General features: G+C 46.3%; 1 protein-coding gene across 1 annotated transcript in view; it reads left to right on the top strand.

Annotated features, from left to right (window-relative positions):
- The window catches only part of USP28 (ubiquitin specific peptidase 28), a gene marked incomplete in the record, with an annotated part of 144,235 nt that overhangs the window by 12,288 nt on the left and 107,540 nt on the right, over positions 1-24,407 (top strand). Inside the window, 3 exon segments of the mRNA XM_077458138.1 lie at positions 16,101-16,178; positions 22,991-23,111; positions 24,351-24,407. Coding sequence (XP_077314264.1) covers positions 16,101-16,178; positions 22,991-23,111; positions 24,351-24,407 — 256 coding nt within the window.

The following is a 24,407-nucleotide window of genomic DNA, read 5'->3' as shown; positions in this document are numbered from 1 at the left end:
CACTAGACATCATTTATTTATTTTTTTCCATACTGTCCCTTTTAAAAAAAAAAAAAAAAAAGTGATCACCTTTTTTATTGTTGTCGTAGGGGATGTTTACATCCCTTGTGTTAATGCAGCATGGCAGGTCCTTTTTAGAGACAGCTAGAGTCTAAAAGACCACAAATCTCTCCTTTTACACTTTAAAAGCAAAAGAACAAAAAAAGTAAAAATCTTTTTTGCTTTAAGAAAGAGAAAACAAAAAAAAATAAAGTCCGAGAACTGGAAGTGACGCCATGACATCACTCTGGTCCTTCGAGGGCATAGAGCTGAGCAGTGGCCATCTTGCCATCAAAATAATGACGTAAATAACTAGATAGGCAGTCGGCAAGTGGTTAATAGATCCCTGATATAAGGGTAGTTCTTGGCTTGTGATCCTCACCCTATGATTCAGCACCGGATGGAGTGACACACGTTGGGGCTTCCATGAACTAGGGGGAACAGTCTGTATGTTGGAGATCTCGGTAAACTCATGCAAGGCTTTTAAATAGTGAACTTTGTTATCCTTTAGATTTGGGGATTGGGCAGTGAAGGGATAAAAAAAGGCAGCGAATCCCAATTGAAAGACAATTTGAAGAGGGGAAAAAGCAGGACTTTTAAAGTGGAGGGCCACCCTGAAAAAAAAAAAATACATAAAAAATTTGAAAAAAATCAGAAAAAAAAAATGTAATATATATATTTTTTTTAACTTACCAGAAATGCCTGTTGCTAGGCACATCGTCCTAATCTGCCTCTTCCTCCTCCACGGAGATCTTCTATCTTCTCTCCTCCGTGCGGCGTCTTTTGGGTAATGGGTCGCGCTGTGTTCCGGCGAACTGTGTGTCCCAGAACACAGCGCGCCCCATTCACAAAGCGCTGCGCAACTCACGCATGCGCAGTAGGAAACGGGCAGTGAAGCTGCAAGGCCCCTCCTGCCTGTTTCCCTTAGCCAAAATGGCAGCGCCGGGACCCGAGAGCCGAGGGAAGGGTCAGCCTCGGGCGGCCGACATCGCGGGTGCCCTGGACAGGTAAGTGTGCTTATTAAAAGTCAGCAGCTACAGTGTTTGCAGCTGCTGACTTTTTTTTTTAAAACTGGCCTTCCTCTTTAAGGTGCCAAAAATTCAGATTATTACAAAATATAAAATATATCAAATTATTTTATAACATTTTAAAAGGGTAATAAAATGTATCACGTATACATGCATTTCATACAACAATGCAGCCACTTCTGCTCTACAGTGGCTGCATTGTTGTATGAAATGCCTGTATACGTGATACATTTTATTAGTCTTCTTTTAAATGTGTTTATTTTTGACACTTTTTTTTTTTTTTTTTTAGGTGAATGGGTAGGGGTGTAATTCACATAAGGTGGGGGGACAGAAACTGGGCCCCCCTTGTTAAAGGGGCTTCCAGGTTCCGATAAGCTCCCCGCCCGCGGACCTCAACAACCAAAAAACTGCTGCAATCAAACACTTCTTGAATAGTGTGGGGGGGGGGGGGGGAGGGGGGAATGTTGTAAAATAAATAAGATGGGCTGTTTTTTTACTGTGGTATTGGCCTATAAATAATTGGGTAACCGGTGCAACAAGCGAAATCAAACGATAGTGAATGTAGAAATGGCAAAGTATCACTAGACAAGTGAAACTCCTGTTGCCTAGAGCGGTGTATCAAGTGAATTGCATCAAATATAATTTTTGGGGTTAATTGGCCCCCATCTGTTTACAAAAAATGACAAATCATAATTGGTGCAAAAAGTTCATAAATAGTCCAGTGTTCCACAATTCAATGTGTTTAGTGAAAATATTATAATCCAACTCTTCCCACATGCAAATTCAACAAACTGGTGCAGCTGAAATAATCCACAATGGAAAGTGTCACCGCTGTGCTCTTTATATGAAATATTGTCCGCTTACCGAATCAAATGAATTGGAGCGACATGAAATAAAATCTTGCACGGCCGCCTGCAGTGCGGTCCACTCTTGGTGACGTCACTTTTTACTAGCTGCAATCCCTTTTTGGATTGGAGTTGGCAAAGTGACGTCAACTAGCGTGGACCGCACTGCAGGCGGACGTGCAAGATTTTATTTCATGTCTCTCTAATTAATCGTCCTTTTGATGTAAGTGCAATTTTTATTACATAAACTAAGCTTTATACACATTAATGAGCAACTTCCATTATCTTTTACAACCACACGATGTGATTAACGAGATTAAGGAGCACCATAAGCCTGATACATTCCCTGGAGCTGGCTGAACACTTGTCTTCAGAGGTGCTTCCATTCACACGTATACGATCGCTTGGTGGGATAATTTGATTCAGTAAGCGCACAATTTCTCACATATAGAGCACAGCGGTGACGCAATCTCCATTGTGGCTTATTTCAGCTGCATCACAGATTGTTGAATTTACATGTGGAAAAAGTAGGAGTATCGTCTTTTCACTAAACACATTGCATTGTGGAGCACTGGACTTTTTATAAACTTTTTGCGTCATTTATTATTTGTCAACCTCCCTTCATAGCCTAGTATGTGGGCTGTGTGCTCGAATCTCACTTTTTTACTGTTAATATATCTAAAAGAAAACTTGGAATTTTCTTTACTCTCCTGTGTGTGTCTCTTGTAGACTTTTATTTATTTTTTTTTTTTTTATATATTTTTTTTTTTTTAATATTTTTTTGCCTCCCTGATTTTGTTCTTATACTACTTATTGCGTTCCTTGTAGTGTTGGAATGCTGACAATGACCCCTGTGTTTCATTAATTTTATTTATTAGGCCATTTTTTTTATCTTTAAGGCTTAGTTTAGCCACCCAGGTTTAACCTTTGCTCTTCTATATTTTATTGCCCATTGGAATCCACTGCGTGATACCCCCCTTTTTTTTTTATCTGCAAAGAAAATACGCATTTAATTTTTTTTCTAAAAGTGAAGTTTTCCTTTAATACATTCCATGCATTACATTCAATAGACGCACATAGCCCGGTGCCAATAGAGCTTCTTGTTTGCAATTACGTGATTGCAAACACATCATGCTTCTAGGGCTGGGGAAAAAATCGATTTGAATCGAATTGAGAGGTCAAATCCATTCAAATTTTCAGCAAATTGATTTTTATTTTTATTTATTTATTTATTTTTTATAGATATACCAGGACCTGCGCTGACACTGCACCGGTCCTGAGGAGCTGCGACCAGGAATTTTTAGGTGAGGGTGAGGCTTCGGCCTAGTCGCCTAAAAACTTCTCAGGACTGGCGCGGTGTCCATAAAAAAATAAAATAAATAAATCATGAATCGAGGCGTGTGTTTTTTTTTCGCCCAGCTCTACATGCTTCCCATAGCTGTGTGTCTGGTGCCCTGCACACGCTTAAAGGGCCTTTTTTTTTATGATGTGTAGCTTGGAGGGGGGGCATGGCACCTCTGTGCCCCCTATGGGCCGACCATCACTGCAGCCTCCCCCATACATGGATCAAATCTAGGAGGTCCCTGTTGAACTGGCCAAGATTCGATCCATGTCTGGCTTCACTCATATGATCATCATGAAAGATGTACATAAAAGTGAGAAATAGAAATGAAAGTTTTACTATTGCAGCAATATGTGAAGCAACGTATTTAATTTAATTACACATTTTAAGGTTTGTTGAATAAAGCCGGCCATTCACTGATCAAAATTCGTCCCTGTCCAGCAGGGAATGACTGAACTGCAATCAGTGTTTGGTCTCTCCCTAATCAAGAGAAGTTGATTATTTAATTGGCTTCTGTTTAAGGGACGTGTTTAGAAAATTTTCAGATCAGCGGATGCAGCAGCCAATCAACTGCAGCCACTAATCAGTGTATTCTGACAGCAGCGGGTGCCACTGACAGAATACAGTGCCTTGTACAAAGTCCTAACAATGTGTGGCCTGCATAAATGCCACAAGTCAGGTTCTCCCTGTTAGCTGGAAGTGGAAGTCCAGGAAATTGTATTGTAACTGTACTGTCTGCCCTTATATTGTAAAGAGCTGCGTAAACTGTTGGCGCTCTAGAAATCCTGTATAATAATCGCCAAGCAGTTCTGTGACATTCTGCCACAGATGAACAATTTCAAAGACACTCTGCTGCTTATCTGGATCTGGTGGAGAATGACATTTTGCTTGGGAAGTTTGGGAATCTGGGGTTGAATGGATTGAGGTTTCCAGGAGCACAACACACTGCAGATATAAGGCGCAGTGGGGTTGATTTTAGAGCTGCCACGACGAGTCGACGTAATCGATTACGTCGACGTGCGTGCAGGGCGTCGATGTGTCACAGTGCTTAGCACCTACCGCTGGCCTCCGTGCCGCCGTCCCCCTCTCTTCTCCCCTTCCGTGCCGCCGTCCCCCTCTCTTCTCCCCTTCCGTGCCGCCGTCCCCCTCTCTTCTTCTCCCCTTCCGTGCCGCCGTCCCCCTCTCTTCTTCTCCCCTTCCGTGCCGCCGTCCCCCTCTCTTCTTCTCCCCTTCCGTGCCGCCGTCCCCCTCTCTTCTTCTCCCCTTCCGTGCCGCCGTCCCCCTCTCTTCTTCTCCCCTTCCGTGCCGCCGTCCCCCTCTCTTCTTCTCCCCTTCCGTGCCGCCGTCCCCCTCTCTTCTTCTCCCCTTCCGTGCCGCCGTCCCCCTCTCTTCTTCTCCCCTTCCGTGCCGCCGTCCCCCTCTCTTCTTCTCCCCTTCCGTGCCGCCGTCCCCCTCTCTTCTTCTCCCCTTCCGTGCCGCCGTCCCCCTCTCTTCTTCTCCCCTTCCGTGCCGCCGTCCCCCTCTCTTCTTCTCCCCTTCCGTGCCGCCGTCCCCCTCTCTAAAGCCTCCTCCATGCCGCCATCCCTAGGGGTGCAACGGATCGTCACCGATCCGAACGGGTCACCCCGCTCGATCTGCGGAGTGCTCCGCGGTCTCTGCCTTAGGAGAGGCCGCGGCTTCGGCCTAGCTCCGAAGCGGCGGGCCATCTTTCTACACCCAGGAGTTTACAATGTGATCGCTCCGACGGAGCGATCACTTGTAAACAAACCGGCGTCATGAGATGACGCCGGTTTCTCTCTCCCCTCTCTGTACTGATTTGTCCAGTGGAGGGGAGAGATCGGATGGAAGCAGCCCATCCCTCCATACCCACCCAATACTCTGCCAATACAATACCCAATACTCTGCAATACCCAATACTCTGCCAGCCAATGCAATACTCTGCCAGCCAATACTCTCAAGGTTATCCAAAGGATTAATTAGCGAATCAAAAAAAGCCCACTAGATTCATTAAAAATAAAAAAATAATCGGATAGCCGTTAACTAATCGAAAAAATAACCGATAGATTAGTAGACAGACAAATTAATTGTTAGTTGCAGCTCTAGTTGATTTGTTAAACCGGAGAGTGCAAATTCTAGTGCAGCTCTACATAGAAACCAATCAGCTTCCAGGTCTTTTTGTCAAAGTTTAATTGAACAAGCTGAAGTTATTGGCTGATTGGCTATCATGTATAGCTGCAACAGATTTGAACACTCCAGTTTTAAGTGGATCAATACCAGGGACATAGACACAGGGTTGCTGTAGAGCTGGTCTTGGGTTAGGAGGCTTTGGTATTTCCAGCAGTACTGACAAGTTGGGAATGGAGAACATATATATTTTCAGGTCCACCACCATCATTATTATTTAGGATTTATATAGCACAAACCGTTTTATGATATAGAGCAGTGGTCTCCAAACTGTGGCCCAGGGGCCGGATGCGGCCCTTCGCTTGCTTTTATCCGGCCCTTTGGATGCTATTTTATTCACTGACACCAATGAACGGCACATTTCCTCCCAACGATGGAGCACATTTCCTCCCAGTGACATGAATGATGGGGGCACAGTTCCTCCCAATGACACCAACAATGGGACCCAGTGAAACCATTGATGAGGCACAATTCCTACCAATGACACTAATGATGGGGGATTGTATACTCCCACTGGCAATGGGAAATTTTGTACCCCCAATGGCCACAGTCCGGCCCTCCTACAGTCTGAAGGGCAGTAAACCGGCCCTTTGTTTAGAAAGTTTGGAGACCCCTGATATAGAGGAACACAAGAGCTTACAATGTAATGAGGGGCAATTGGTCCAAACGGTAATACCTGTGTGGGGATAAGTTGAAGAAGAAATATGTTGAATACAAAGGAGTCAAGCTACACAGGTGCTATTTTTAGCGCTGTAGCGCCTGAAAACCGCCCCAGTGTGAAAGGGGGTCTAATGCATTCCATGCGATCAAAGCTTATTCTAAGAATCTAATGGTGTACTCAAACTAGGCGAGGTTGCCTTATACCATGCCTGAGTGATTGTCCCCACTCTTCTGCTGGTTCGTGTTTACATTGTGCCGGGTCTGAGCACGCTTACGTCATCGCCTCCCTGCTACCTTCTTCTGCAATTGGTAATCCATAAGAGTTCTTTGCTCGGGGGGACCATTTGCGATCACACATGTGTACTGTGCTGCTGTCCACCTGCACTATGTACCTCTTTGAAGTGGGCCAGAACATAGTATGGAGCAATCACACTAATCAAGTTAGCCTTTGGGGGTCCAACATGCTTGGGCAGGGTATATACGGTACACTCTGTGGCAGTAACATATACAACGTCCAAAGGTTTGGAGTGTGGCACTTTTTGCTTTTGTTTATGCCCATTCCTAAGGTGGAGATGAGCCATGAAGAAGCCGCTACCAAGCATCAAGTTGGGGATATGTCTGTAGCAGAGCAGCAGGTCTAGAATATGCAGATGAATTGGACACACAGAAGAAGAAGAAAAATGTACATTTGTTGGATATGTGTTAGCCCTTGTACACACGGTTGGACATTCCGACAACCAAATCCGTCGGATTTTGTCAGAAACTGTTGCATACACACAGTCGGACAAAGTTGTCAGAAAGTAACGTGATGACGTTATTTCATTACGACGGGACTACGTTCAGGCTAGTAACCAATAGCTTTGGTCTCGTAATTTGATCTGAGCATGCGTGGCACTTTGTCTGATCGGAATTCTCTACAAATGATCGGACAAAGTCCGATCGGATCATGTTGTCAGAAGATTTTATAGCCTAGCTGGAAAACTTGGTCCGCCGGATACTCCGACGGAAACAGTCCGATGGAGCCCACACACTGTTGGATTATCCGACAACACGGTTCTCTCGGACATTGTCCATCGGAATGTCCGACCGTGTGTACAGGGGCTTAGTCTTCCACGGGTATTCAAGTTCAAAGATCAAGCGCAGCATCCCCTAAGCCCCTGTACACACGATCAGAGATTGTCGGAATGTGTCCGATCGGAGCGTTTTGTCGGATATTCCGACTGTGTGTGGTCTCCATCGGACTGTTTCCGTCAGAATATCCGTCGGACCAAATTTTCCAACTTGCCGGAAATATTTTCCGACAAAATGCTCCGATCGGTCATACTCCGATCATGTGTAGAGAATTCCGATCGGACAAGGTGCCACGCATGCTCAGATCAAATTCCTACATCAAAGCTATTGGCTACTAGCCTGAACATAGTCCCGTCGTAACGAAATAACGTCATCACGTTCTGAACGATCAGATTTTCCGACAACTTCGTCCGACCGTGTGTATGCAACAGTTTCGGACAAAATCCAACGGATTTGGTTGTCGGAATCTCCGACCGTGTGTACAAGGGCTTAGGCTGTATTCACGCTTCAGCATTTTGAATCGCGGACAGTTTTGCCGCATTTGGTTGTTGGAGATTTGAACAGCTCATTTCAAAGCCCTTTTCATCTTTGGTTTAACATTGAAATCCTGTGAAGGATATTCTATGCTAATGAATTGCATTCCTTTTAACAGGTACCAAATTCTAGTAATACGCTTCCCATCATCAGTGTTCTAGTAGCCCAGGCTTTGCTGGTTCTCCGTGACGAGTGGCTGGCACATCATTGTGAAGGAGTGAATGACAAACTCAAATGGCATGTGTAACTGACCTTAAAATAGCTCATCAAGCTCATTTACATTCCCTTGCCTCCTTATATGTCCCAGTGCATAGAACAGCTCAGGACTTTTCCAGTCCTCTGCCATCCACTGCCATCCTCGAAAGCCATTCTGTCTGCTCAGCCGTCCCCACTTGGCATCTGTGAGTTGTCTGGTAGGAATGAAGCATTTCTGAATAGTCAACAAAGTGGAACTATTCATAAAAATATATATATATATTTTGTAATGTGGAGATTTGGAGTGGAGAGTAAGAAACGTTAAATATTATGTGACACTATTGTATAGCTACATTGTACAATGGTGGACAAATGAAAGGACTTTTGTCATGTAATCCTACCACGAAAAGTGCCTTCTTATCTACGTATTAGATGTCCTGCAGTTTCACTTCTTTGGTGTTTCTGCCCATCTATTCTGTTATATTCTGGATCTCCAAGGTTTATATTCTGGCTCTCCAAGGTTTATATTCTGGCTCTCCAAGGTTTATATTCTGGCTCTCCAAGGTTTATATTCTGGCTCTCCAAGGTTCATATTCTGGCTCTCCAAGGTTTATATTCTGGCTCTCCAAGGTTTATATTCTGGCTCTCCAAGGTTTATATTCTGGCTCTCCAAGGTTCATATTCTGGCTCTCCAAGGTTCATATTCTGGCTCTCCAAGGTTCATATTCTGGCTCTCCAAGGTTCATATTCTGGCTCTCCAAGGTTCATATTCTGGCTCTCCAAGGTTCTTATTCTGGCTCTCCAAGGTTCTTATTCTGGCTCTCCAAGGTTCTTATTCTGGCTCTCCAAGGTTCTTATTCTGGCTCTCCAAGGTTCTTATTCTGGCTCTCCAAGGTTCTTATTCAAGTGCTAATTTTCTGAAAGTCACTGCTTGGCCAAAGGTTTATCAGAGTAACATTTTAGGTTGGGTGAGGGACCGTTCATGTTTGCCTAATGCTTGCAAGTTATGGGGGCTACTGCAGAGTATTAAGGCAGGCGGGCAGCTTGACATGTTGGACATGGCATTTGAAAGTGCTTGATACATAGCTGTGGGTTTTGTTACTTTTTGTATACGCACATGACAGGTTTACTTTATTTTTGGTACACACAAAAGTCTGTCTCATAAAAAATACATTCAATAAGGCCGTTTGCATTTTTGTGCTTTGTTGGTAAAAATTAGGCATTTGTGTGTGTTTCAGTTTTGTTTAGGGTTTTTTGTTTTTCATGCGCTGCAATTCCCTGGAGAATAAGAAAAATGCATAAAAACATGCATACAACACATATTGGCAAGTTATTAAACAGGAAGTAAACCCTGATGAGTTTACTTCCTCTTTCATTCCCTGCAAAGGTAAAGCATAATGGACTACTATGCATCGCATAGTAGTCCATTATGTGTCACTTACCTGACACAGGAGCCAGCGATGTCACCGCTGTCCCCTGTAGTAGCGTCCATCTTCTCGGTGGGTCTCGCTCCTCCGCCGCTGTCATTCGGCAAAGCCGCGATGACGTCACTCCCGCGCATGCGCACTGGAGCCGCCACGCGCGGCATATCGCTGTTGACATCGGCGCGGCATGCGCCGTAGACAGCGGTGCCTGTCTTTCGGCAAATATCTCCTAAACCGTGTAGGTTTAGGAGATATTTCTTGGACCTACAGGTAAGCCTTAATCTAGGCTTACCTGTAGGTCAAAGTGGTTTGTAAGGGTTTACAAGCACTTTAAAAGTTTTGAATAGGGAGGAGAAGGATTGGAACACCTGTCAGGTTTTATTGTCGTCTGTGCCCTGTTAAGCCCTGTACACACGGCTGTTGGGGGGGGGGACAGAAAGGCTGACGTTTGGCCCATGTGTAAGTCTGTCTGACCGGCTACTGTTGGACGTGCATGCTGGGAAAACCAGTAGCCGATCGAGTCCCCCCGATCAGCGCTCTCAGCCAATGGTGGGGGGGTGCTTGGTCAGACCCCCTGTCTGAACACAACAGCTCAGCATGGGAGACCACTGGACTGACCTCGTATGGTGGCTCCAACCAGAGCTATCGGGTTTATTTTCATGCAACTCACTGGATTTCACAAAAAAACAAAAACTGTAGTGTGTTCCCGGACTTCAGGGGGATTCATCCTCTCTATTTGTCATGTTTGTCGTTCTCAACGAGTGCGAAAGTGAGAGATCGCTAGAACAGGATTTAAGGGGGACTCCTCCAACGAGCACACTAGTTCTTGTGACATAATAAATTTTGTGAAAAACAGTGTAGCGCTTATTCGTTTTTACCACATTACAATGTGACCAATGTAATCAATACATACATTAGACTATGCAAACAAATAAAAAAAAAGCATTTAAACACTCCTTGCTGTATATGAAAAGCTAGAATGTCCAAACAAATGTATAAAAAAATATATCCAAAAATGGAAAAACAACGTGAAAACAAGTGAAAAGTTCTCCAAATTTTCCAAATTTTCTGTGTGTGATACGATGAAGTGAAAATAGTCCTACACCTTCTCCAAGGAATAATCGCACAATCACCACGTGAACCCTCCACCGCATAAAATGGGGGCTTACCAGATTTAATGGATCCTACTCAAACTTATATTTGGAGGATCATATATGCTTGTAGATATACATAGGCTTTTTCGGTGTTGTCCTTTTCTGGAAGACTTTCAAGTGTGGCTATTTCCTCTGCAGTATGTCTCCATCCACACAGATCATCATAGGTAATGGGATAGATATAAAAGAAGAAAGCAGGGACCACAATAGTGTAACTCCGTTTTTCGTTTCAGGTAATTTAATAAAAAATTATCAAACTCACGTGTACAAAGAACATAAGCGCTTTTTCAATAAAATCTCAGGCTGCAGTGAAGTCCCGACGCGTTTCGTCTTAAGCAGACATCATCTGGGGTACCTAGTTCTTGTGGCCTGGATGATGACCAGAGATTCTCACTTTGGACAGATTTCTTCTCACTTCTTGTTTTGACTATGGGACAGAAAGTAAAGTGAAATTTCACTAATGGGACCCAGGACTCCCCAAAACTCCCTTACTCTATCCAAAATGGGGAAAAAACGTATTTTTCCTTTTTTTTTTTTTTTTTGTTCTACATTTTTATATTGATTTCAGGAGCCAACGGATAGAGCTTGGTAGATCCAATAGACATGATTGATGATGCTCAGCGTGGTCAGTCGTGGTGATTATATCTGTGGATGGCAGAACTGAAGATTGCCAATGCAAGGTGGACCGGTGATCTACCTAGCTATAGTATACCTTCTGAGCTAGAATCTTCTTACTCCACTCTGAATGAAGATGCAGGATTGGACAGTGTGATGTTCTTTAAAATTCTGGAAATAAATGAATTGTTATGCTTACCCTGATTTGGATAATACTCGTGTTTTAAAGCTGGTCTCCAGGCATGACTTGGTTTGAACACTTAAATTAGGTCAGCTTGGCCCAATTTAAGTATGTATATCCAATGCCTGATTGGCCTCTGTGGGAAGCTGTAGATAAGGACCCCTCTTCTCCACCTCATCCAGTCAGAGCCAAAAATAAAAGGTGTTCTCTAAATGCCACCCGTGCCAAGGAAAGGACCTTCTTTGGTTGCTATGGAGAAGGCCAGCTGCTTGGCACAGCACCCAGGTGATGGTGTCTATTGCTGTAGGATCTCAAGCTGCTACAGTGATTTATGACTTCCACAGAGATTGATCAGGTCTCACATAAGTATACTTACATGGCTACATTGGGCTAAGCTAAGTATGCAAAATAGATCTTTACTGAGGTTCAGCGTTAAACGCAGTCGGCCTGTGGGTAAACATTTATACCCCTTTCACACCAGGGCGTTTTCGTTAGAAATAGCGCCTGCAATCCGCCCTAAAAAAGCTGCACCATTGTCTGTAGTGTGAAAGCCCCGAGGGCAGGACGTCAGGGAAAAGTCCTGCCAGCAGCTTCTTTGGAGCGGTGTGTTTACCGCTCCTCCACCGCTGCTCCACATTGAAATCAATGGGGCAGCGCTGTAGTACCGCCAGCAAAACGCCGCTATTGCGGCATATTGCTGGTGGTTTTAACCCTTTCTCGGCCGCTGGCGGGGGGGTAAAAGCGCCCCGATAGCGACCGAAATGCGCCGCAAATCCGACGGTAAAACGCTGGTAAAAATAGCGGCGTTTTACCGCCGATGCTGTAGGCGACGTGGTGTGAAAGGGGTCTAAAGGAGACACTTCCAAAAGCATTGCAGCAGGCTCTAATAGCTTCTTGTTCCAGAGGAAACTCTGGTCCCTTGATAGGCAGTTCTATAACACCTCCAATTAGTGTTGGAGCTTGGGAACGTGTATGGGGTCCGGGGACCACTCCTCACATTTTCCTATTAGCCCATCACTGTGATTGTTCACTGGTCTGAAGGAAAATGTGGAGCCTGGAGAACCAGGTAAATGTCAATAAGGAAACCATATTGTGTGTCTTCAGGGAAAATGTGCTTCCCATGGAAAAGTAACTCAAACCTTAAAGCATAACTAAAGACAAAAGCTTTTGTTGGTACCTTTGGGATAGAGAGCAATTCAAATGCTTATCAGTTTTTATTGCTGTCTGTGCCCCCATTAAGGAGATTCATCTTCTCTATTTGTCCTGTTTTTTTTACCATTAAAGGTAAAAGAAAATCCCAAATTTTAGGTTGTCCCCAGAAAAGTAATAAAAGGTAAATCTTTCAATGGGGACATTCGTTTTTAACCACTTGCTTACTAGGCACTTAAACCCCCCTCAGTCCCAGACCAATTTTCAGCTTTCAGCGCTGATGCACTTTGAATGACAATTGCGCGGGCATACAACACTGTACCCAAATGACATTTTTATCATTTTTTCCCCACAAATAGAGCTTTCTTTTGGTGGTATTTAATTACAGCTGGGAGTTTTATTTTTTGCTAAACAAACAAAAAAAGATGCAAAAAAAAAAAAAAAATCATGATAGTTTGTTATAAAATTTTGCAAACGGGTCATTTTTCTCCTTCATTGAAGTGCGCTGATGAGGCGCCACTGATGGGCTGCACTGGTGGGCACTGATGGGCATAGTTAAGGCGGCACAGATAAGGCAGCACTGATGGGCAAAGATGGGCACATAAGATGGCACGGATGGGTGGCACGGATGGGCACTGATGGGTACCACTGATAGATGGGACTGATAGGTGGCTCTGATAGGTGGCACTGCTGGGCACTGATGGGCGGCACTGCTGGGCACTGGTAGATGACACTGATGGGCACGGATATGTGGCACTGGGGTGCAGCACCTTTGTTAAGGCAGATTGTGGGCACTGCTGGGTGGCACTTACTTTTTTTAATGTGGCACTTGCAGGGGGCAGGTGGGCACTGGCAGGGGGCAAGTGGGCACTAGCTGACATCAGTCCCGATCACGGCCGCCGGTGATCGGCTTTTTTTTTTCTCCTTGCGCTGTCAGCGCGAGGAGGAATAATAGCCGATTACCGGCTCCATTATATCACATGATCAGCTGTCATTGGCTGACAGCTGATCACGTGATAAGGGGTCGGGATCGACCCCTTGCACGGATCGGTGATCAGGCGAGTCTCGTAGACTCGCCGATCACAGAGCGCGCCGCGCGCGCCCCTCAGGGGGCGCGCAGGCCGCTCGTGCACAGGACGACGTCGATAGACGTAGTCCCGGAAAAGGAGATCCGCGCTGTAGCCGTCATTTGACTATAGCGCGGATCTCAAGTGGTTAAAGGAATTAATGCAACTCTGTATGTGATAACACCTCATTTTGTTAACAACTTGCTTACTGGGCACTTAAACCCCCTTCCTGCCCAGGTCAATTTTCAGCTTTCAGCGCTGATGCGCTTTGAATGACAATTGCGCGGTCATACAACACTGTACCCAAATCACATGTTTTTTTTTATCATTCCCCCCCCCCCCCCCCACAAATAGAGATTTCTTTTGGTGATATTTGATCACTTCTGCGTTTTTTTTTTTTTTTTGTTAAAAAAAATGTAAAAAGCCTGAATTTAAATATATATATATATATTTTTTTTTTGTATTTTATTATAAAATTGTGCAAATAGGTAGTTTTTCTCCTTCATTGATGTACGCTGATGAGGCAGCACTGATGGGCACCGATGGGTGGCAGTGATGGGAACTGGTTGGCTACACTAATAGGCAAGCACTGATAGATGGCACTGATTGGCACCACTGGTGGGTATTGATAAGTGGCACTGGCAGGGGGTACTGGTGGCACATATGAGGCAGATGTGCCTCCTTCCTCTTCAGGACCGATGTCCCTTGTAGATAAGCCGGCAATCGCCTTTTTTTTTTTTTTTTTATCCTCACGCTGTCGGCATGAGGAGAGAGAAAAAAAGCCTACCGAGTTTTTGTTTAGATCATGTGCTCCTCTGTCATTGACTGACAGCTGATCACATGGTGAGGGGCCTGGACCAGATCTCGGTGTTCACAGCGCGCGTGCCCGGGGGCACCTGTCGTACAACGCACTCCCAGAAATTCAGGTCCGCGCTGTGGCCGTCATTCAGCTATAGCACGGATGTCAAGAGGTTGGTCAAACTTATGTAAGTATCTGAATACTATGTACAGCAAGTACCCTTTTATAGTAGAGCTCAATCTGGAAGTTGGAGAAGCAGCATACATGGCAATCCATTCTTGTGTTTGCAAGGGTTATGCATAAATGAGCCCACTGCTTCTCCTTTCACTGTCCAGTCACAGGCTGGAGGAACAAAATCTGTAGGTGTTACAGAACAAAACATCCGGTCTCTAGCCTTACCAGGCACAGCTCTGCTGTGTGGCACCTGTGTACATTTTAGAACTGTATGGACAGGAACAAATTGGGTGGTAAAACGGGCAACAGCTCTCACATATATGTATTTTTTATCTGTGTATTTAGGTGTCTGTCCAGCGTTCAGCTTTAAAGCGGAGGTCCACCCTAAAGTGGACCTTCCGCTCATTGGAATCCCCCCCCCCCCCCCTCCGGCGCCACAATTGGCACCTTTCAGGGGGGAGGGGGGTGCAGGTACCTGTACAGTACAGGTATCTGCACCCACTTCCGGGATAACTCTCTGCGGAAAGGGGCGTAGATCTACTCCCCTTTCCGAAAGTCCCCCGCTGCCTGCTGGGAAACACACGGATCCCAGAGGCAGCGGGTCCATCCTTATTGCGCAGCGCGACTCGCGCATGCGCAGTAGGGAACCGGGAAATGAAGCCAAAAGGCTCCACTTCCTGATTCCCATACCCAAGATGGCGGCGGCAGCACCCGAGAGACGATTGAGAGATCGGCTTCGGGTGCCGACATCGCGGGCGCGCTGGACAGGTAAGTGTCCTTATTTTAAAAGTCAGCAGCTGCAGTATTTGTAGCTGCTGGCTTTAAAAAAAAAAAAAAAAAACGGCGGAACTCCCGCTTTAAAGTTTGAATCTGATTATTTGCTTCAGGGCATCCATCCAGCTCTAAGTTGTGACCCTTTTATAAATCCATGCACATTGTGTTCAGACAATGTTTACAGTGTTGTTTGTACTTGTTTTGGATATGTCGGGATGATCCGAATTTTATCCCAGAGAACGGGAACCAGGAATGCTTTTTAACAGATTAGCGAACAATCCTGTATTCGGTAAATGCGCCAATTGGCGTGTCATGTTGGTCTACAGGCTCTGGTCAAGGAGAGCGCTACGATGATCATCCGTGACCCACGCTGTGAAGACCCCACATATAGAGATTTCTTTGATCACCACTGAATTTTTTATTATATGCGCTATACACAAAACGACCGCCAAAAAACAATATTTTTTTTACTTTCTGCTATAAAACATGTTCAATAAAAAAATAAAAAAAATTAAATGTCTTCATAAATGTAAGCCAATATGTCTCCTGCTACATGTTTTTGGTAAAAAAAAATGCCAATAAACGCATATTGATTGGCTTGCACAAAACATATAGCGTTTACAAACTATGGGATATATACTGGAATTTTTTTTTTATATATATATATACTAGTAAGGGCGGCGATCGACGCATTGTGTGGCGTTTGTTGTTGTTGTTGTGTTTGTTGTTGTTGTTGTGTTTGTTGTTGTTGTTGTGTTTGTTGTTGTTTGTTGTTGTTGTTGTTGTGTTTGTTGTTGTTGTTGTGTTGGTTGTTGTTGTTGTTGTGTTTGTTTGTTTTTTACACTGATTTCTGTTTCATTTTCAGGACTCTCAAATGCTGATTAACCAACTGAGAGAGATAACCGGGATCCAAGATCCATCTATTCTGAATGAAGCACTTAAGGTCAGTGAGTTGGGCATTTCATGTGTCGGAGACGAACATATGTTTTTGGGCCCCGTTCACACTTGCCATGCGACTTTGCAGTCCCAAGTCACACAAGTCATACCTTATGATTTCCAATGAGTGCCATTCATATCTGTGCGACTTCAAAGTAGTCCCTGCACTACTTTGGTCTGACTTTGATGCAATTTGAGGTCCATAGACCTCAAGATTACACAGACGTTGCTTCAAGTCACGTCAAAATCGCAAGTATGAAAAATACTTTAATAGAATTAATTGGGAATATTTAATGGTCAGGCGTGGCATATGTACATGGGACATCCCCTATAAAATGTGATTGCAAGAGCAGCTGAGAAGCAGTTTCTTGCCATTTTAGATGCGACTGTGAGGCAAATAAAAGCAACTTGACCACTTCAGTCCCGGAAGAATTTACCCCCTTCCTGACCAAAGCACCTTTTGCGATTCGGCACAGCTTCGATTTAACTGGCAATTGCGCTGTCGTGCGACGTGGCTCCCAAACAAAATTGATGTCCTTTATTTCCCACAAATAGAGCTTTCTTTTGGTGGTATTTGATCACCCCTGCGGTTTTTATTTTTTGCGCTATAAACAAAAATAGAGCGACAATTGTGAAAAAAAATGCATTATTTTTTACTTTTTGTTATAATAAATATCCCCCAAAAATATATAAAAAAAACTTTTTTTCCCTCAGTTTAGGGCGATACGTATTCTTCTACATATTTTTGGTTAAAAGAAATCGCAATCAGTGATTTATTGATTGGTTTGCACAAAAGTTATAGCGTTTACAAAATAGGGGATAGTTTTATGGCATTTTTATTAATAATTTTTTTTTTGCTAGTAATGGCAACGATTTTTATTGCGACTGCGACATTATGGCCACATTGGACATTTTTAGGACCATTGCCATTTATACAGCAATCGCTGCTATATAAATGCAGTGATTCCTGTGTAAATGACACTGGCAGGGAAGGGGTTAACCAGTGGGTGGCAGTGTAGGGGTTAAGTGTTCCTAGGGGTGTGTTACTAACTATTAGGGGGTTGGGCTTTCTTTTAGTGAACACTGATCTCTGCTCCAATCACATGGAGCAGAGATCAGCGTTACTTGTTGCTAGGCAGAACGGGGAGATGCTGTTTACAATGGCATCTCCTAGTTCAGCCGCCCCGTGAGATGATCGTGGGTATGCCGGGACCTGCGACTGGACTCACGGGGGTCCCGACCGACACGCGAGCGCGCCACCGGCTCCACACTCACGATGGCAGGGTGGCAAATTTAAAGAGACGTACAGGTACGCCCATTTTCCTGCCCGTGCCATTCTGCTGACGTATATCTGCGTGCGCCGGTCGGGAAGTGGTTAACCACTAGGTGGCAGGGGTTAAGGGTTACGTGTGTCCTGGGGTGTGTTTCTAACTGTGGGGGTGGGGCGTGGCTGTGTTTGACACGTCACTCATCGCTACTCTGATCACATGGACGCTGTCACTAGGCAGAACGGGGAGATGCTTGTTTACATTGGCATTTTCCCGTTCTTCCTCCCCGCGGCGATCGATTCCACGGGACCCTCGACCCGATTCGCGGAGCTTGCCGCTAGCCGCCTTTTAAAGGGCCATGTACAAGTACGTTCGTTTGCCTGTACGAGCCCCTCTGCCAACGTAATCGTCCTGAGGCGGTCGGCAAGCGGTTAAAGCGCAACTACACCGCATCTGGGCACCACAAATCAAAACCTTTAATTTTTTAAATCAAAGCCAAATCCCCTATCCATCCATTCATGTCTGCATGCTTTATTTTGCTGAGAAATCATAAAAAAAACTCCCCCTAGGATTTCTGTCAGTGGCCATCTTAAGTAAGGGCAGATAATTAATTTAGCACTTCCTGGAATCCATCTGTCCTTAGCTTAGGCATGCAAGCAGGAAGATGTGCTTGGCTATGAAAAACCCCTCATCCTATAAAGTCTCTCCTGGGATGCTGGACATCATTTTGCCTTGACAAGGAATCCAGGAAGTCACCTCCTCCCATGCTCTCCTCCAGAACCTCTCCCAAACCTCTCACATCCTTTTGAATTCCCTACCCTAATCTGTCTGTCTGACTATCTCCTACTCTATCTACTTTTAGGCGATTCCTGAAAATGTTTCTCTTAACTACTTCAGATCCGTGCTATAACTGAATGACGGCCACAGCTTTGCCAGGAGTACTTCTATTGACGTCCTCCCGTGCCTGAGCGGCCTGCGTGCCCCTGCTGGGCACACGCGGCGCACTCTGTGATCAGCGAGTCTGAGATTCGCTTGACCACAGATTGGTGTAAGGGGGCGATCCCGACCCCTTACCACGTGATCAGCTGTCGGCCAATGACAGCTGATCATGTGATGTCAACAGAGCCGGTAATCGGCTATTTTTTCTCCTCGCACTGACAGCTGACCTTTCTTCAGTTACTTCCTGGTTTCTTGCCTAGGCAACTTATGTAATGTATCTACAGGAGGGGTTTTCTAAGCTTAGCATCCTCTCCTGCATGCATGCTTGAGCTAAGGGCAGATGGATTCCAGGAAGTAAATGCTACATGAATCATTTGCCTTTACTCAGAAATGCTAAAGGAGTGTTTAGCAAAATGATTTCTCAACAAAATAAAGCACGGGGCTATGGATGGATGGGGGAGTTTGCTTTGCATACTAATAATTAATTAAAGGGCATTTTTAGTTTGTGGTGCTCAGATGCAGGGAAGATCCTCTTTAAGTAGAATATTTTATTGATTATCTGAAGACAATCCAACGCGTTCCCGGGTCTGACTGATGTGTGTAAACGGAGGCCAGCAGGGGGAGGTAAAAATACAGAGTTTTGACAGAGATCCAGCAGGCAGCTAACTGCTATGGTTTTGTTAGAAAAAAAAAAAAAGTACACCCAATGAAAATTGCTGAATACATTTGAATAGGCAAATGGTAAATCTTCATTCAAACATTTACTTCTAGATAAAGGGAACTATGCGAATAAAAACATTGGGAAGTTTTGCCTTTTTAATAATTTAACAAAAATATCAATAGTTGTAATGGTGTACCATGCAAAAGTAAGTACACTCTTTCAGTTTTGTTATGAGTGCTTGCTATAACCAATTGTTTTTAACGGTTAGAAGATAAAGACTGATTTGTTAAAGTGGAATTCCAGGCTTTTACAAACTAAGCTTAAAGCGGAGGTCCACCCTAAAATGGACCTCCGCTCATCGAAATCCCCCCCCCTCCGGCGCCACAATTGGCACCTTTCAGGGGGGAAGGGGGTGCAGTTACCTGGATAATCCAGGTAACTGCACCCGCTTCCGGGATAGCTGTCTGCGGAAAGGGGCGTAGATTACGCCCCTTTCCGCAACTGCCCGCCCCTTTGCGCAAGTGCCCCGCTGCCTGCTGGGAAACACACAGATCCCAGAGGCAGCGGGGACCGTCCGGATTGCGCCGCGCGGCTCGCGCATGCGCAGTAGGGAACCGGGAAATGAAGCCGAAAGGCTCCATTTCCTGATTCCCATACCCAAGATGGCGGCGGCAGGACCCGACAGACGACCTAGCGTTCGGCTTCGGGTGCCGACATCGCGGGCGCGCTGGACAGGTAAGTGTCACTATTTTAAAAGTCAGCAGCTGCAGTATTTGTCGCTGCTGGCTTTTTAAAAAAAAAAAAAAAAAAACGCGGAGTCCCGGTGGACTCCCGCTTTAAAGGGGTTGTAAAGTTATTTTATACATTTTTTTTTTTCTTTTTTTTTTTTTAAATCACAAACATGTTATACTTACCTCCACTGTGCAGCTCGTTTTGCACAGAGTGGCCCCGAACCTGCTCTTCTGGGGTCCCTCGGCGGCTGTCTCGGCTTCCTCCCGCAGGTACTTCTCACGTTCATGCGAGCTCCCTCACATAGTGAGAAGCACCTGTGGGCGCGCTCCCGTGATACAGCCGGCGCCTATAGCCGCTCGCTGTATCACACGGCCCCGCCCCCAGCGCGCCGAGTCATTGAATGTGATTGACAGCAGCGCGAGCCAATGGCTGCACTGCTTTCAATCCATCCACTCCAGCCAATCAGCGGCCAGGCTGAGCGGCAAAGACGACATGGGGGGGGGGGTGTGGTGTGGTTGTGGTGTGGGCGAGCGAGCGCAGGACTTTCGACTGGTCAGGTAAGTAAAACCGGCACTGTCAGATGTTTTTTCAACTTAAAGTGGTTGTAAACCCTTACAAACCACTTTGACCTACAGGTAAGCCTAGATTAAGGCTTACCTGTAGGTCCAAGCAATATCTCCTAAACCTATATGGTTTAGGAGCTATTTGCCCGAAAATGGGCACCGCTGTCTACGGCGCATGCGCCGTAGACAGCGTTGCGCAGGCGCACTGAGCGCGGCATTTCCAAGAATGGAGCTGCCGCGCGTGTCGACTCCCGTGCGCATGCGCGGGAGTGACGTCATCGCGGCTTCGCCGAATGACAGCGGCGGAGCTGCGAGACGCCACCAGCAAGATGGATGCGGCGGACTACAGGGGACAGCGGTGACTTCACTGGCTCCTGTGTCAGGTAAGTGACACATAATGGACTGCTATGCGATGCATAGTAGTCCATTATGCTTTACCTTTGCAGGAAATGAAAGAGGAAGTAAACCCATTAGGGTTTACTTCCTCTTTAATGCATTAAGGTGAAAAAATATTTACCTTTACAACCCCGTTAAACCTGCTCTAACCCCCCCCCCCCCCTTAGCCTATAGTGCTGTTGTACTTTGACAATTGTACAGTCATGCAGCACTGTACCCATGCCATTTTTATCATTTTTTGAGACAGCTTTTTTTTTTCTTTTTTTTGGTGCTATTTAATTACAGCTGGGGTTATATTTACTAAACAAACGAAAAATGACCAGAAAAAAATAAACCATTTTTTTTTTTTGGTTCTACTTATAAAGTTTTGCAAATAAGTAATTTTTTCTTCATTGATGTGCGCTGATGGGCACTGACAGGACGGCCCTGATAATCAGGGCACTGACGAGGCATTGCTGGCGGGACAGTCCTGATAATCGGGGCACTGACGAGGCATCGCTGGCAGGACGCCCTGATGATCGGGGCGCTGACGAGGCATCGCTGGCAGGGACGGCCCTGATGATCGGGGCGCTGACGAGGCATCGCTGGCAGGGACGGCCCTGATGATCGGGGCGCTGACGAGGCATCGCTGGCAGGGACGGCCCTGATGATCGGGGCGCTGACGAGGCATCGCTGGCAGGGACGGCCCTGATGATCGGGGCGCTGACGAGGCCTCGCTGGCAGGGACGCCCCTGATGATCGGGGCGCTGACGAGGCATCGCTGGCAGGGACGCCCCTGATGATCGGGGCGCTGACGAGGCATCGCTGGCAGGGACGGCCCTGATGATCGGGGCGCTGACGAGGCATCGCTGGCAGGGACGGCCCTGATGATCGGGGCGCTGACGAGGCATCGCTGGCAGGGACGGCCCTGATGATCGGGGCGCTGACGAGGCATCGCTGGCAGGGACGGCCCTGATGATCGGGGCGCTGACGAGGCATCGCTGGCAGGGACGGCCCTGATGATCGGGGCGCTGACGAGGCATCGCTGGCAGGGACGGCCCTGATGATCGGGGCGCTGACGAGGCATCGCTGGCAGGGACGGCCCTGATGATCGGGGCGCTGACGAGGCATCGCTGGCAGGGACGGCCCTGATGATCGGGGCGCTGACGAGGCATCGCTGGCAGGGACGCCCCTGATGATCGGGCGCTGACGAGGCATCGCTGGCAGGGACGCCCCTGATGATCGGGGCGCTGACGAGGCATCGCTGGCAGGGACGGCCCTGATGATCGGGGCGCTGACGAGGCATCGCTGGCAGGGACGGCCTGATGATCGGGGCGCTGACGAGGCATCGCTGGCAGGGACGGCCCTGATGATCGGGGCGCTGACGAGGCATCGCTGGCAGGGACGGCCCTGATGATCGGGGCGCTGACGAGGCATCGCTGGCAGGGACGGCCCTGATGATCGGGGCGCTGACGAGGCATCGCTGGCAGGGACGGCCCTGATGATCGGGGCGCTGACGAGGCATCGCTGGCAGGGACGCCCCTGATGATCGGGGCGCTGACGAGGCATCGCTGGCAGGGACGGCCCTGATGATCGGGGCGCTGACGAGGCATCGCTGGCAGGGACGGCCCTGATGATCGGGGCGCTGACGAGGCATCGCTGGCAGGGACGGCCCTGATTGATCGGGGCGCTGACGAGGCATCGCTGGCAGGGACGGCCCTGATGATCGGGGCGCTGACGAGGCATCGCTGGCAGGGACGGCCCTGATGATCGGGGCGCTGACGAGGCATCGCTGGCAGGGGACGGCCCTGATGATCGGGGCGCTGACGAGGCATCGCTGGCAGGGACGGCCCTGATGATCGGGGCGCTGGTGATCAGTGACCTGATTACCAGCGTATATGTGCCCTGGTTCACAAAGGGCGTGCAGGGGGCGTGTTTCTGGGAGGACGTCAATAGACACCCCTCCCAGAACTGACAACCGCGCTGTAGCCGCCTCCTGGCTGTAGCACGGTCGGGAAATGGAAAGCATAGATAGGAATAGCCTGATATTCCACTTCAAGTTCTGCTTTGTTTTTGTTGTATTTACCAAAATGTGTTCTAAAATGGAACAAAACATCTTTACCTGCTTTAGTATTGTTGTTCAGGTAGGTATCCGTTTCCATAATATAGTAGATGGTAAGTCATATAAGGCCTTGGCATTACACTTTCAACCTTTAAAATGAGTTCCGTCTTACCCAGAGAATATAAATGTGACTTTTACTTTCTCTGCTCTCTTATTCAGGCTAGTAATAATGACATAACTCAGGCTGTAAGTTTTCTAACTGATGAATGTGCCAAAGAGCCAGAGGAAAACCCCGATGAACCATCTGAAGATGGTGCCACGGTCAACCAGACAAAATCTCGTAAGTGACAAGACTCCTTACTCTTCTTATTGGATATTCTTGCTATACATTGTGACAGCTGATTGAGGAAAGGCACACACCCCTCCCCCACACATGCAGAGCTTGCCTGTCAATAGTTCAGCTTTGTGCTAATCTATAGCTCCCTCCCATCTCGGAGAACGTCTTGGAAGTTATCAGGCTGATAACAGTAGAACGGAGCAAGAGACCGCTACGGGACATAGTGCTTGGAGAGAGAGATTAAAAAACCGCTACGTATATATATATATATATATATATATATATAATATATATATATATATATATATGTGCCCAGCTCAAATTTCATCAGGTTTACATCCACTTTAATGTATACTCATTAAAGATACTCCTGTAAAATCTCTAGTACAGTGCATGGAAATTAAAACTTCGGCAGATCGCCCCTCACTGTCTTCTGGGAGACGGCGAAAGTGATGTCACTTGCTCCACCCAGCGAATTGCGTCACGTGACTTCCTCTGAGGCAATCTGCCGATGTTTTAACTTTCATACTTTGTATAAGCCCTTGTACACACGGTCGGATATATCGACAACAAAATCCGTCTGATTTTTTCAGACGGATTTTGTCCGAAACTGGTGTTGCATACATACGGTCAGACAAAATTGTCGGAAAATCCGATCATTCGGGACGTGATGACGTTCATTTCCTTAAGACGGGACTACATTCAGGCTAGTAGCCAATAGCTTTGGTCTCATAATTTGATCTGAGCATGCGTGGCACTTTGTCCAATAGGAATTCTCTACAAACGATCGGACAAAGTCTGATCGGATCATGTTGTTGGAAAATTTTATATCCAGCTCTAAAACTTTGTCGGTCAGATATTCCAACGGAAACAGTCCAATGGAGCCCACACACTTTTCCATGGGATTATCCGACTGTGTGTACAAGAGCTAAGAGTAGCAATAGTGCTAAAGAAGCCATCTAACCCACATGAGTGAAGCCTCCCCCCTTTCCCACTGAGATTAGTAATACGAGGCTGAAAATCCTCTAAACTAAAGTTTTCCTGAAATACAACAAATCCAACAATTTTTCAATCGTCCTTTTAAAGTTGAAGTATTGGCACATTTTACAAATCTTAGTTGAATCCGCCCAGAGATGGAGTTCATGTAGCAGTCCTTTTTATTGTACATATAAATCATATGGTTATAAAATGACTTAAACGCTGCCTATGAGGTTTTACCCTTTTTTTTTTTTTTCCCCCCAGCGGTGGTCAGGTTCATGAATGATAAAGACGAGCTTCAGACAGCCATAGCCCTCAGCC

Source organism: Lithobates pipiens, unplaced genomic scaffold, assembly GCF_037356315.1.
Source record: "Lithobates pipiens isolate NorthernLeopardFrog02 unplaced genomic scaffold, aLitPip1_a1.2 Scaffold_27, whole genome shotgun sequence".
Taxonomy (NCBI): Eukaryota; Metazoa; Chordata; class Amphibia; order Anura; family Ranidae; genus Lithobates; species Lithobates pipiens.
Note: the sequence above shows the minus strand (reverse complement) of the source record. Positions and strands in the feature narration are given on the sequence as shown.